The sequence below is a fragment of the Pristis pectinata genome, chromosome 11 (assembly GCF_009764475.1).
Source record: "Pristis pectinata isolate sPriPec2 chromosome 11, sPriPec2.1.pri, whole genome shotgun sequence".
In the NCBI taxonomy this organism is placed as follows: domain Eukaryota; kingdom Metazoa; phylum Chordata; class Chondrichthyes; order Rhinopristiformes; family Pristidae; genus Pristis; species Pristis pectinata.
This window is the reverse complement of record NC_067415.1, coordinates 31,673,173-31,685,378: the sequence shown is the minus strand read 5'-3', so window position 1 is coordinate 31,685,378 and position 12,206 is coordinate 31,673,173. Positions and strand designations below refer to the sequence as shown.

Below are 12,206 nucleotides of genomic sequence, written 5' to 3'. Positions count from 1 at the left end.
CTCACTTATTCAATACACTATGTTGCAAGGACTACAAGGAACTAGACCACACAAATACATAACCAGTATAGAGCAAGTCTGAGGGGAAAATGTGAAAAGATGATCAGGATTTTCTGATGCTTACTGAGAACCTGAATCAATGGAAAGGGTTGAACGATATAAAAAAAGCATTGAGAACTTAATTTTGGAGTAAAGGGCTTGTAATCTTGTGCGCATAAACAAGACTATATGATAGAAATTTGGGATATGTATACCTTACAACTCAGTAACATTAGGAGAAGTTTCTCCATTGACTATATTATTATACAGTCAATAAAGCTAAGGCACTAACCAAAGAGAGCCAAGAGCAGGAATATGAAAAAATGTTTGAAAGCCTGGAAATAAGAGAATTGTCTGTGTCAATAGGTCTAGATCAGCACCATGAGGTGAGCAGTGATCTTGCTACATCCAACCAAAGACTGTTCAGCTGAGACTTCAAAATGAAAAATCCTCTTGGAATCTGAGTGTGGAAAGGTTTGAATGAAAGCACAAAGCCACACAAAGTTCGGTTGGTTTCATTAGGCTGGAACAAACATACTGAAGATTGGCAGCTCTACAGAAAACAAAGCCCACAACAGCCTAACTGTGGTTAAAGCAAGATCATGATAGGCACACAAGTCTGAATAAAGCTTCTGTCTCAAAGCAGATAGGGCAGCTAACTAGACATCTCTTGATTGCTGATCTCAATATTCCTGTTAGAGATCATCTAATTGCAAATAAAACTGGATAAGTTGCAATTAAAATGCATAGTTTTAAAGCAACAACATTGGAATCTAGAAAAAATACATTAAAGAAATGGAGGCTAGGAAATCGCTGGTAGTGTCTGCTCAAAGTGCATTCACTTGAGTTCAGTTGAACTGACTTCAGGGCACATTAGCAAAAACAGAGGTTAAAGAAGAGGTCCCTAAAAGAGGTGCAACCCATAAGACAAAGGAGTGAAGAGGAGCAGCACAGCAAGATGAGGATCTGATAATACGTGTACAAATCAAAGTAAAAGTTAATTTCACAATTCTGAAAGGAGCAAAATATATGTTAAAAGCACAAGTATATCCAAGACTGTCCAAAGCAATAAGTACATTTGCCAAGATGTTAGTAAATGTGAACCTGACGATGATCAGAATTACAAGCTGTAGGAAGATACCAAGAGACCTATCCCTGTGGGAAGAATACAGAGTGAAGCTGAGATACAGGGCAAGGAGATATTATGAGAATGTACCAAAAGATTAAGCAAAATTGCAAATTGTTTCAAAGTCAATATTTACTCATGAGTAAATGTTCACAATGCAAACATATTTATAAGACCAGAAGATATAGGAGCAGAATTAGGCAATTTGGCCCATTGAGTCTGCTGCACCATTCAATCATGGATTTTTTTTTCAATCCCATTCTCCCACCTTCTCCCCGTAACCCTTAACCCCTTTACCGATCAGAAACCTATCAATCTCTGCCTTAAATACACCCAATGACTAGCCCTCTGTGGCAATGAATTCCACAGATTCGTCCTCTTCTGGCTGAAGAAATTACTCCTCATCTCAGTTTTAAAAGGACGTCCCTTTATATAGGGGCTGAGGAGAGCAAGAAGGGGACACGAAAAGGCCTTGGTGAGTAGGGTTAAGGAAAACCCCAAGGCATTTTTCACTTATGTGAAGAGCAGAAGGACGACGGGAGTAAAGGTAGGACCGATTAAGGATAAAGGTGGGAAGATGTGCCTGGAAGCTGTGGAAGTGGGTGAGGTCCTCAATGAATTCTTCAGTATTCACCTAGAAGAGGGGCCTTAGTGATGCTGAGGACAGTGTTGGTAAGGTTAATGTTAGAAAATATTAGGACAGGTAAGTCCCCAGGACCTGACGGAATATTCCCTAGGCTGCTCCGCGAGGTGAGGGAGGAGATTGCTGAGCCTTTGGCTAGGATCTTTGAGTCCTCATTGTCCACAGGAATGATACCAGAGGATTGGAGGGTGGCAAATGTTGTCCCCTTATTCAAAAAAGGTAGTAGGGATAGTCCAGGGAATTACAGACCAGTGAGCCTTACGCCTGTGGTGGGCAAGCTGTTGGAAAGGACTCTTAGAGATAGGATCTATGAGCATTTAGAGAATCATGGTCTGATCAGGGACAGCCAGCATGGCTTTGTGAAGGGCAGATCATGTATCACAAGCCTGATAGTGTTCTTTGAGGAGGTGATCAGACAAATTGATGAGGGTAGTGCAGTAGATGTGGTCTACATGGATTTTAGTAAGGCATTTGACAAGGTTCCACATGGTAGGCTTCTTCAGAAGGTCAGAAGGCATGGGATCGAGGGAAGCTTGGCCATGTGGTTTCAGGATTGGCTTGCCTGTAGAAAGCAGAGGGTTGTGGTGGAGGGAGTGCATTCAGATTGGAGGGCTGTGACTAGCGGTGTCCCACAAGGATCGGTTCAGGGATTTCTGCTTTTCATGATTTTTATTAATGACTTGGATAAGGGGGTAGAAGGGTGGGTTGGCAAGTTTGCAGACAACACAAAGGTTGGTGGTGTTGTGGATAGTGTAGAGGATTGTCGAAGATTGCAGAGGGACATTGATAGGATGCAGAGCTGGGCTGGGAAATGGCAAATGGAGTTCAATCCGGAGAAGTGTGAGGTGGTACACTTTGGAAGGACAAACTCCAAGGCAGAGTGCATAGTTAATGGCAGGATTCTGGGTAGTGCGGAGCAGCAGAGGGATCTGGGGGTCCATATCCACAGATCCCTGAAAGTTGCCTCACAGGTGGATAGGGTAGTTAAGAAAGCTTATGGGATGTTAACATTCATGAGTCGAGGGATCGAGTTTAAGAGCCACGAAGTAATGATGCAGCTCTACAAAACTCTGGTGCCTGGGGCAGTGGTGGAGGCAGGTACATTGGTCAAATTCAAGAGATTACTAGATAAGCATATGGAGAAATTTAAAGTAGAGGGATATGTGGGAGGAAGGGGTTAGATAGTCTTAGGCGAGGTTTAAAGGTCAGTACAACATGGTGGGTCGAAGGGCCTGTATTATGCTGTACTGATCTATGTTCTATGTTTTATTCTGAGGTTGTGCCCTTGGATACTAGACACTCCTGCTTATGGAAACATCTTCTCCAAGTCCACTCTATCCAGAGCTTTCAGTATTCGGTAGGTTTCAATGAGATCCCCCCTCATCATTCTGAACTCCATCGAGTACAGCCCCAGAGCCATCAAACGCTCCTCATAAATTAAACATTCCTGAGATCATTCTTGTGAACTTTCTCTGGACCCTCTCCAGGGCCAGCACATATGGAGATATGCGGCCAAAATTGCTCACCATATTCTAAATACGACCTGACCAATGCCTTATAAAGCTGCAACAGTACATCCTTACTTTCATGTTCTAGTCCTCTCAAAATAAATGCTAACGTTGCATTTAAGATAACCTTAAGGGAATCTCAAACTAGGACTCCCAGCTCCCTTTGCACCTCCGATTTCTGAATTCTTTCCCCACTTACTAAGTAGTCTGCACCTTTATTCTTCCTACCAAAGTGCATAGCCCCACACTTATCTGCAGAGGATTAAATGTTGTTTTCTTTTAAAGGGCAAGTTAGTGGCATATAGTTTTAAGGCTCGTGTATATTACCTGTATGCATACCTGTTACATTAAGGTTGAAGAAGTTGCGACATTTACCTGAGAAAGTTGCGACATTAGCAACATGTACCATAGTAAGTCAGCTGCCTCAATAAACATGTTCCCTTGATACACCAAGTCAGTTTCTTCTCCATTGTACATTTACAAAAACCCAAGCCCAATACACTACACTTCGATTTAAAAAGTACCTGAAGTTTACTACCACAGCCAAGCACTATCACGCAAGTCCGGAAGGGGTGGCGGCGGCGTATATCCGATGAGGCGCGGAAGGACGATCGGGCGGGAATGGGATATCATGTGGCTGGTGTAAAATGGCGGAGGGTAGCGGAGGGACGGCGAGGGACACCTGCTCACGGTGTCGGAGGCCGTTTCAATTCCTTGGTAGGTACCGAAGTCGGTGGCTTGGACTAGGTTTTGGTTAAAAGGAGTGGCCCTTTGAGATCTCTTCTGCCAAAGTGTGGACAGAGTGGGGACTGTCAGGCCCAAGTATTGCGCAGATAGTTCGGAGGCTTCAGCTGAGTCAAGGCGGTTCCGTGCAAACGTTCTCATGTTGTCCAAGGCTTCGAATGCAACGCCCTTATGCAGCCAGTTTCATCACTTGGTTGATCAGAAAACGATGATTTTCCATTTGTTTAATGCTAAATGACAAAGTGGATTGGTTCCGTCACGATTCAACTTCTCTCGATATGAGCTAGCAGGTGATTGACAGAATACCAAGCTCGATGTCATCAACAACCCAGGTTAAAAGCGTGAATGAAAAGTAAAATGGCACAAATTGCTTGGAAAATAAAAACCTAAACTTGTGATTTAGGTAAATAGCCTTTGGGGTAAAGAAATAATGTGCACTTGGGGCATGACTTCCAATGGTCTGTCGGCCGTTATTCCCCAGTTCATTAAATATATGGCTTCGCTGAAAAGGGGCATACCTGCTAGGTTGTTCGTTTGGTTATCTGGCTATCAGCCGTCTATAAATTCTGTTATCGTTGAACTTTCCTTAGGGTTTAGTGACCCAATTGAATGCAGACTGCGGGAAGACTTTGTACAACAACTTGCAAAGCATTTCATCCAAAAGCGCTTCTGCATCTCATCGAGCTCCCCAAAAGATGTAAATTACCCCATTTGTAGCAGAGGCGCCTAAAATATTCAGTTTGTTCTACCTAAGTGATCTCTTCAGGGAAAACGTATGCCTTCATGTTGGCCCCTCGCCGCTGGTGGTTTTCTTTTCATCTGTTTCACTGTGGTCCAGTTCGGTTATTTTGCTACGAAGGAACATACTTGTAACAGGTTTGTAATGGCAAATCCATCTTCTGGCTTTTGATAATTCCTCCAGAATTATTTGATTGATACTGCACTTGTAGATGTTATTCTCTGGATCCCTTGGTATTCAAAGATTTGGAAGAGACACCCTGACAAATGACAACCTTAACCATTAATGTAGCAAGGATTCATTATTTGCATGCACACAGATGGGGAACCCAAGTTGCAATTCCTAAAAGGGGTTGTTGCCAAACTGCATCCAATTTTGAAATCACTTCTTAAACAATGATTTTTAAAAACAGAAACTGCTGTGGATATTCAGCAAGTCAGCCAGCATCTGTGGAGAGAAAAAAATTAATCTGTCAGGTCAGAGACCCTTCAACTGATGAAGGGTCATTGACCTGAAATATTAACTTACTCTCTCGGTATTTTCTGTATTTATTACAGATTTCCAGCATCTGCAGTTTTTTTTTTTGCTTTTCAATAAGAGGATGTCTTTCAGTAGAAGTGCTTCAAGAATCTTTATCAGCTGCAAGAGATGCCTGCAAGTCATCAAATGTGCAGTGAACAATTACATAATGCAGTTTGTGGATTCTGTTTTAAAATCCTATCAGTTCTTGTATGTTCTGCTACCAAGTAAGATCAGGGCTGAAGAGATTGTTGCCTTCACTTTTCTGCTAGATCCCTTAATAACTTAACCCAGACTGAGGAACAAAAGATTCTTGTCCAGACTGTTAACCTTCTGATTACCCTTCTGGGATTTTCACATTTTGTGCAACCATACTCTCACATTTAGATACACACTCATTTTTGACAAACTTATTCTATCTGATGTGAGTAATGCATTGAGATGTTTGTGAAAATCAACATCCATTTGCTAAAGTGTGGCAACACCGTTGCAGTTAGTGAAAGTAAACTTGCCCTGCAGTTGAGGGGAGGAGGAATTTCTTGATTGAACATTGATAATTTTACATATTCTCTACCTCAGTATTGAACCATATTTTCAAGACTGAACTAGGTGGGTGCAAGAGGAATGAAAGGTTATGGAGATTGGGTAGGAAAGTAGAGACAATGATCGCGTCAGTCTAGGTGACTGAGCAGACTTGAGTGCCCTATTCCTATTTGTTACGTATCTTAATATTTAATTACTATGCTGTCAGCCTCAAATTATTTGATCAAGGGAAACTATTCTAAATGTGGTTTAAAGAGCTGCTGCACTGCTTCAAAAGCTGGAGATTACACCAGTAGTAGTTGGTCCTTATGGTTAGCATGACAAATTAGGGCTGTGCTTGTGTTAATAAAACAAATTAAAATAATTCAGGATTCTTGTAACTGTTAATGAATAACAAAAGTAAAACCTTGAGTACCCTAAGAATGTGTATGAAACCAACATTCTTGCTCTCTCCCTCTGTCGCTCTCTGTAAACCTCTAGTGCCCCCCACCCCTTGCAGTTGGGCAATCCAATGCTAAGTAAATTAGTTATTTGAATAAAATTTGAAAACCTTTTTGTCATAGATCTAAATTAGTATTTTACAGATTGCAATGATAATACAAGTTCTTTCCTGTATCACCTATGTGAATGATTACTACAAGTAAATGAAAATCAAAAAAAACTCCAGATGCAATGTTGCAGACCCAGAGCAGTAACTGTTTCTCTTTCCAGGATGCCAGATGCTTCTACTAATTTAAGACAAAATTCTAATTGCCATCTAAGTTACTTCAGAATATTTTTAAATTTTAGAAAGAAAATTACACCAGAAATACAACTGTACAACAGAGGAATTAAGTGCTATCTGCTTTGAACAGGTAAAATATCTATCACTGAAATTATCTTTTTGGTCATTGTGTATTAATAGTAGCAGTTCCATAGTGTTGTTTACATTAAATTGGAGTTTATTGTGGTTGAATGCTGAGATGGGTCAAATTGCATTTTATTTGGAAAGACATCTAGATTCTGAGATTTTCTTTTGGTTCTTGAAATATTATTTCCTTAGTGACTGCAGTTTGCTTTCTTTGAATGCTGTTTTTGTTAACACATAAGCATGCTGGATTTAAAATGTAAATGTTAGAGAATCACGCAGCACATAAACAGGCCCTTTGGCTCACTTACCACCAAGTACCCAGCTATACTACTCCATTTGTCATCATTTGGTCCATTGCTTTCTATGCCTTGGCAATTCAAGTGCTCATCTAGATGCTGCTTAAATATTGAGAGTACTGGTCTCTACCACCCTTTCAGACAATGCATTCTGGATTCCAATCATCTTCCAGGTGAAAAAAACACTTCCTCGGGTCCCTTCTAAACCTCCCACTCCTTAAATTTATGTCCTCTAGTTTTAGATATATCTACTATGGTATCCACCCTATCTATGCTTATCTTTTATCAGGTCCCTTCAGCCGCCTCTGTTGCAAGGAAAACAAACTCTGCCTATATGGTGTCTCATAATTGAAACACTGACCCAGGCAGCATCCTGGTGAATTTCCTTTGTACATTGTCCAGTGCAATCAGGCCTTTCCTATAGTGTGGTAACCAGAACTGTACATGGTAGTTCAACTGTGTCCTAATTAATGTGTACCATAACCTTATTATAACTTCTTGGATTAAATCACATCTGCCACTGCTCTGCCCATTTTACCAACTCATATACCATCTTATAGTCTACCACTACCTTTCTCATGATCAACAATACCAATTTTTGTCTTATCTGCAAATCACTAATCATCCTTCCACCATTCATATCAAAATCAATATACAGTATATGACAAAGAGTCCATGTACTAATCTCTGTGAAACACCACTGGTCACTGGCTTCCAATCATAAAAATCAAGCTTTCACCATCACCCTATGCCTCCTTTTTACCAAGCCAATTTTGGATTCAATTTGCCATCTTGCATCAGATCCCATGGGGTGTAACCTTTCAGATGAGCCTTCAAAGTGAGACCTTGTCAGAGGCCTTACTGAAGTCCATGTAGACTGCATCGTCACGATGACCATCATCGATACATTTTGTTACCTGCTCAAAAAAAAATTCCAAGAAATTGGTCAGACTGGATTTCTTCCTAATGAAGCCACGCAGATTATCTTTAATCCCTGCCTTTCCAAGTGCAGTTTAATCTTCCTTAGATTTTTTTCAATAACTTTCCCACTGTTGATGTTTGACTCACAGGCCTGTAATTACTCGGCTCATCCCTGCTGCTCTTCTTGAATAAAGGTACCAATTTGCTATTCTCCAGTCATTCAGCATTTCCTGTTCCCTTTTTGCCCCTTAATTTCTTTTGCTCCATCCACCAGCCCTGCAGTTTCAAAATTGCTCAAGAGCCTCCCCTGTTTTCACTTCTTGGTACCTGCCATATGCTTCCTTTTTTATCCAGCCCTTGATATCCAGTGTTTCTTGGACTTTCTGATCTAGCCTTCCACCATTATGGGAACATGTTGGCTCTGAGTTCCCATTCATTCATTTTGTTTGACTCCCACTTGTCTGATATTGACCTACTCGCAAATAGCTGCTCTCAGTCTACTTTTGCCAGGTCCTGTTTTGGCTTGCCAGGTCCAGGTCTCTTTTCCCACCCCACCCCACCCCACCACCAAATTGAGGACCTTAATTTCCAGTCCACGCATATCCCTTTCCATAACCGCCGTGATCGGTCCAGTAATACCTCTCCTCTAACATGACTATGAACTATCTCAAAAAAAGCTCTCCTGGACATGCTTTAAAATTTTCAGTCCCTCGACACACAGTTTATTAGATACAATTTCAGTTTCTCAATATTACATGTATTCGTATCTGCTACTCTCTCTTCTGACTGTTAGGTGATCTTTAGTATATCCTCAGTAAGTTATCATCCCATTTTTTTCCCCTAAGCTCTACCCATGTGGCCTCATTTGAAGAGCCTTCTGAGATATCCTCCTTCATTACATTAGTAATGGACTTCTTAATAAATATTGCAACCACCTCCTCTTTTGCATCTCTCCCTGTTATGCCTGAAGATTCTATACCCTGAACTATTGCATTTCCAATCCTGACCTTCCTTTAACCATGACTTTATGATAGCAGCAAAGTCATGATCCCATGTGCTGATCAAAGCTCTGTTCATCTGCCTTCCTAGTCATGGCTAATAGTCATGACTCTTTGCATTCCTCCCACGTGCCTTATCATATTCATGCTTACTGGACTGACTTAGTTTTCCTTCTATATTTGGCTGCACCTCATCTGTGTCCCATTACTACTGTAAAATAGGCTTAAACCCTTCCCAAAAGCACTGCAAGGATGTTGGACCTGTTCCAGTTCCGAAGTAAACCACTTGGCTTGTACAGATCCCACCTTCCCCAGATACAGATTCAGTGATCTGTAAATCTAAAGCCTTCACTTCTACGCCATCTCCTTAGCCACACATTCATTTATTCCTATACTCATTAGCACATGGCACTGGAAGTAATCCAGAGGATACAACCTTAGAGGTCTTTCTCTTTTATTTGCATTCTATTCCCCATATTCATGTTGCTAGTTCTCATCCTTTTTACATTTGTGGTTTGTGCCAATGTGGACCATGACCTCTGGCTGTTTACCCTTGCCCAACAATTATTCTTTGACATCTGTGATCCTGGCACCAGGATGGTGAAACACCATTCTGGATTCTTTACTTGGGCAGCAGAAGTACCTGTCTATTCCCCTCGCTATCAAGTCTCTTATCACTTTTATCCTTGGTCTCTTCCTCTTTCCCTTGTACAGCTTAGCCACCCATGGTGCTGTGATCTTGGCTCTGGCTGGATTTAGATATATTCACCCCATCCCCCCGTCATTTTCCAAAATAAGAAACAGTTTTGGAGTGAGATACATTCTGAGGCTTCCCATACTACCTGCCTGCCTCCTTGGTGGTCACCTATTTTCCTCTGACTGTCTTTCCTTATGTTGTAAGGTGACCACCTCTTAAAAATGAGTGATCTATGTAAAGTTCAGCCTTGTGAATACACTGTAGTGCATCCAACTGGTGCTCATTCTCAGAAACCTGGTGCTCAAGGTGACCAAACTGAAGGCACTTCCTGCAGATGTAGTCATCCAGCACACAAGGAACATCTCAGATTTCCCATATGCTGCAAGCTGTACAACGCACAGGACTGAGATCGCCTGCTGTATTTTTAATCTGTAAAGGCCCCCTTTAAATTTAATTCAATCTTTATTCTCACATGTCATATGATTTTTTTTATATAAAAAAAAGAGAAAACTAACCCCCAACCACTTTGGTGATATTGGCACCAATATCATACTGTCTAACTAAAGGCAATGCCACCGATTCTCCTCTTTCAGCCCCTTCACTCATCAAAGCCCATGCTCTGACATTGCTGTAGTCTGAGATCCACTTTCTTTCACTTTTGTGTTACTTTTGTTTCTGGAACTGTCTATTGAAGTTTTTAATAATGGGATCCAAAGACTTCCCTCATTCCCAAGTAACCATACTGAGTAGATTTGGAGCTTGCGGTCCTGATGAATAGTCTGTGTTTAAAAAGTCTGTTTCCTACATTGGGAAATGTAGTGATATAGTCTAACCAGAGCTTTATATGGCTGTAGCTCTATATTACACTTTGTCCTCTTCAAATATGGGCTAACATTCTATTAGTCTTTTATATCATGTCTGAAAGTAAATTGGTTATTTTCATCTTTTGGTAGAAAAAAATGTGGAGTATTTTTAAGTTTAGTGATTGAAATCTTGGTATTCAGAAGGACCTGTGTGCCTTTGCACGCAAATCACTGAAAGGTAATGTGCAGTGTTAGCAAGCAGCTTGGAAGCTAGCAGTATGTTGGTCTTTATTGCAAGAGGATTTGAGTACAATCCAGAATCATTTAGGTCTAATTGCCCTAACTAAAGAAGGATATACTTGTGATAGGAGTGCTGCAAATGTTCACCAGATTCTTTCCTAAAATGGTGAGTTTATCGTACGAGGAGAGGTTAAGCGAATTAAGTCTTGACTCTTGAGTTCACGAGAATGAGAGGTGATTTCATTGAAACATGTAAAATTCTTTTGGAGTTTGACAAGGTAGATGCAGAGTTGACTTTTTTCCTGGATGGTGTGTTCTAGAGGTCACAGTCTTAAAACAAATGATTACCCATTCAAGAAGGAGGGGGGAAGAAATTTCTTCACCAAAAGACTAATGGATTTTTGGAATTTGCTATCCTTGAAAACTTAGAGATTTGGTTACTAAGTAAATCTAAGACAGAGATCAATAGATTTTTGGATATAAGGGAATTGAGGGATGTGGAATTTGTGCCAGATGATATGTGATTGAATGGTGGTGCAGGCATGAGGGTCTGAATGACCTCTTCTTGTTCCTTCTGTTCTGTATCGGCATAACTGCTATTCTGTTACTGAATGCCATGTGAAGTCCAGTAGTAGAGCCCAAATGTGTTGAGGTTCCCCATGAAACTGTGGTTTCCTGACCTGGGGATTAAGATGGAAATGGTAATATTTTTTAAATGAATACAAAAATAAAAATTTCGATGTTATTATAATTTACAGCAATTTCTAGTGTTTTAAATAATTTTGAAGATTAAAAACACCCCTCAAATTATGGCAGTAGATGAGGCTCCATCCCAACCTTGCTTCCTGCCTCAGCTGCAGGATGTTGCAAGAGTAGGACCAAAGTGGTATTACAACTGAAGCCTTTGCTGTGCCTCAACACCTGACTTTCATGAGTCATGGAGTTGCATAGGCCCTTCAACCCAACCTGTTATAGCGTCAACGACCCGGGTTCAATTCTGGCAGCTGTCTGTAAGGAGTTTGTACGTTCTCCCCATGTCTGCATGGGTTTCCTCTAGGTGCTCCGGTTTCCTCCCACATTCCAAAGACACGGGTTAGTAAGTTGTGGGCACACTATGTTGGTGCCAGAAGCATGGCAACACTTGCGGGCTGCCCCAGAGCACTCTACGTAAAAGATGCATTTCACTGTGTTTTGATGTACATGTGACTAATAAAGAAATCTTATTTTATCCACGTTGACATTTTTACCCATTTACACTAATCCCATTTGCCCACATTAAGTCTGTATCCTACTATGCCTGTCTAAATGTCTCTTGCGTGTTGTAATTGTATCTGATTCCACCGCTGCCTCTGGCAGCAATTCCAGATAGCAACCGCCCTGTGTGTTTATATAAAAAAAAAACGTAACTTTCCTCTCATCTCCTTTATAACTTCTTCCTCGTGCTTTAAACCGGTGCTGCCTTGTTTTTTTTTTATATCTCTACCATGCTGACTATCTATCCTATTTATGCCTTTTATAATTTTGTATACCCCTATCAAGT

The 12,206-nt window shown here is 40.9% G+C and overlaps 1 protein-coding gene across 1 annotated transcript in view; it reads left to right on the top strand.

Annotated features, from left to right (window-relative positions):
• The first annotated feature begins 3,935 nt into the window (after window positions 1-3,935).
• The window catches only part of rnf17 (ring finger protein 17), an 88,455-nt gene continuing 80,184 nt past the window's right edge, over window positions 3,936-12,206 (top strand). The window contains exons 1-2 of the mRNA XM_052026660.1: window positions 3,936-4,033; window positions 6,651-6,715. Of these exons, the coding sequence (XP_051882620.1) occupies window positions 3,964-4,033; window positions 6,651-6,715 (135 nt within the window). The 5' untranslated portion in view covers window positions 3,936-3,963. The remainder of the gene's footprint in view (window positions 4,034-6,650; window positions 6,716-12,206) is intronic.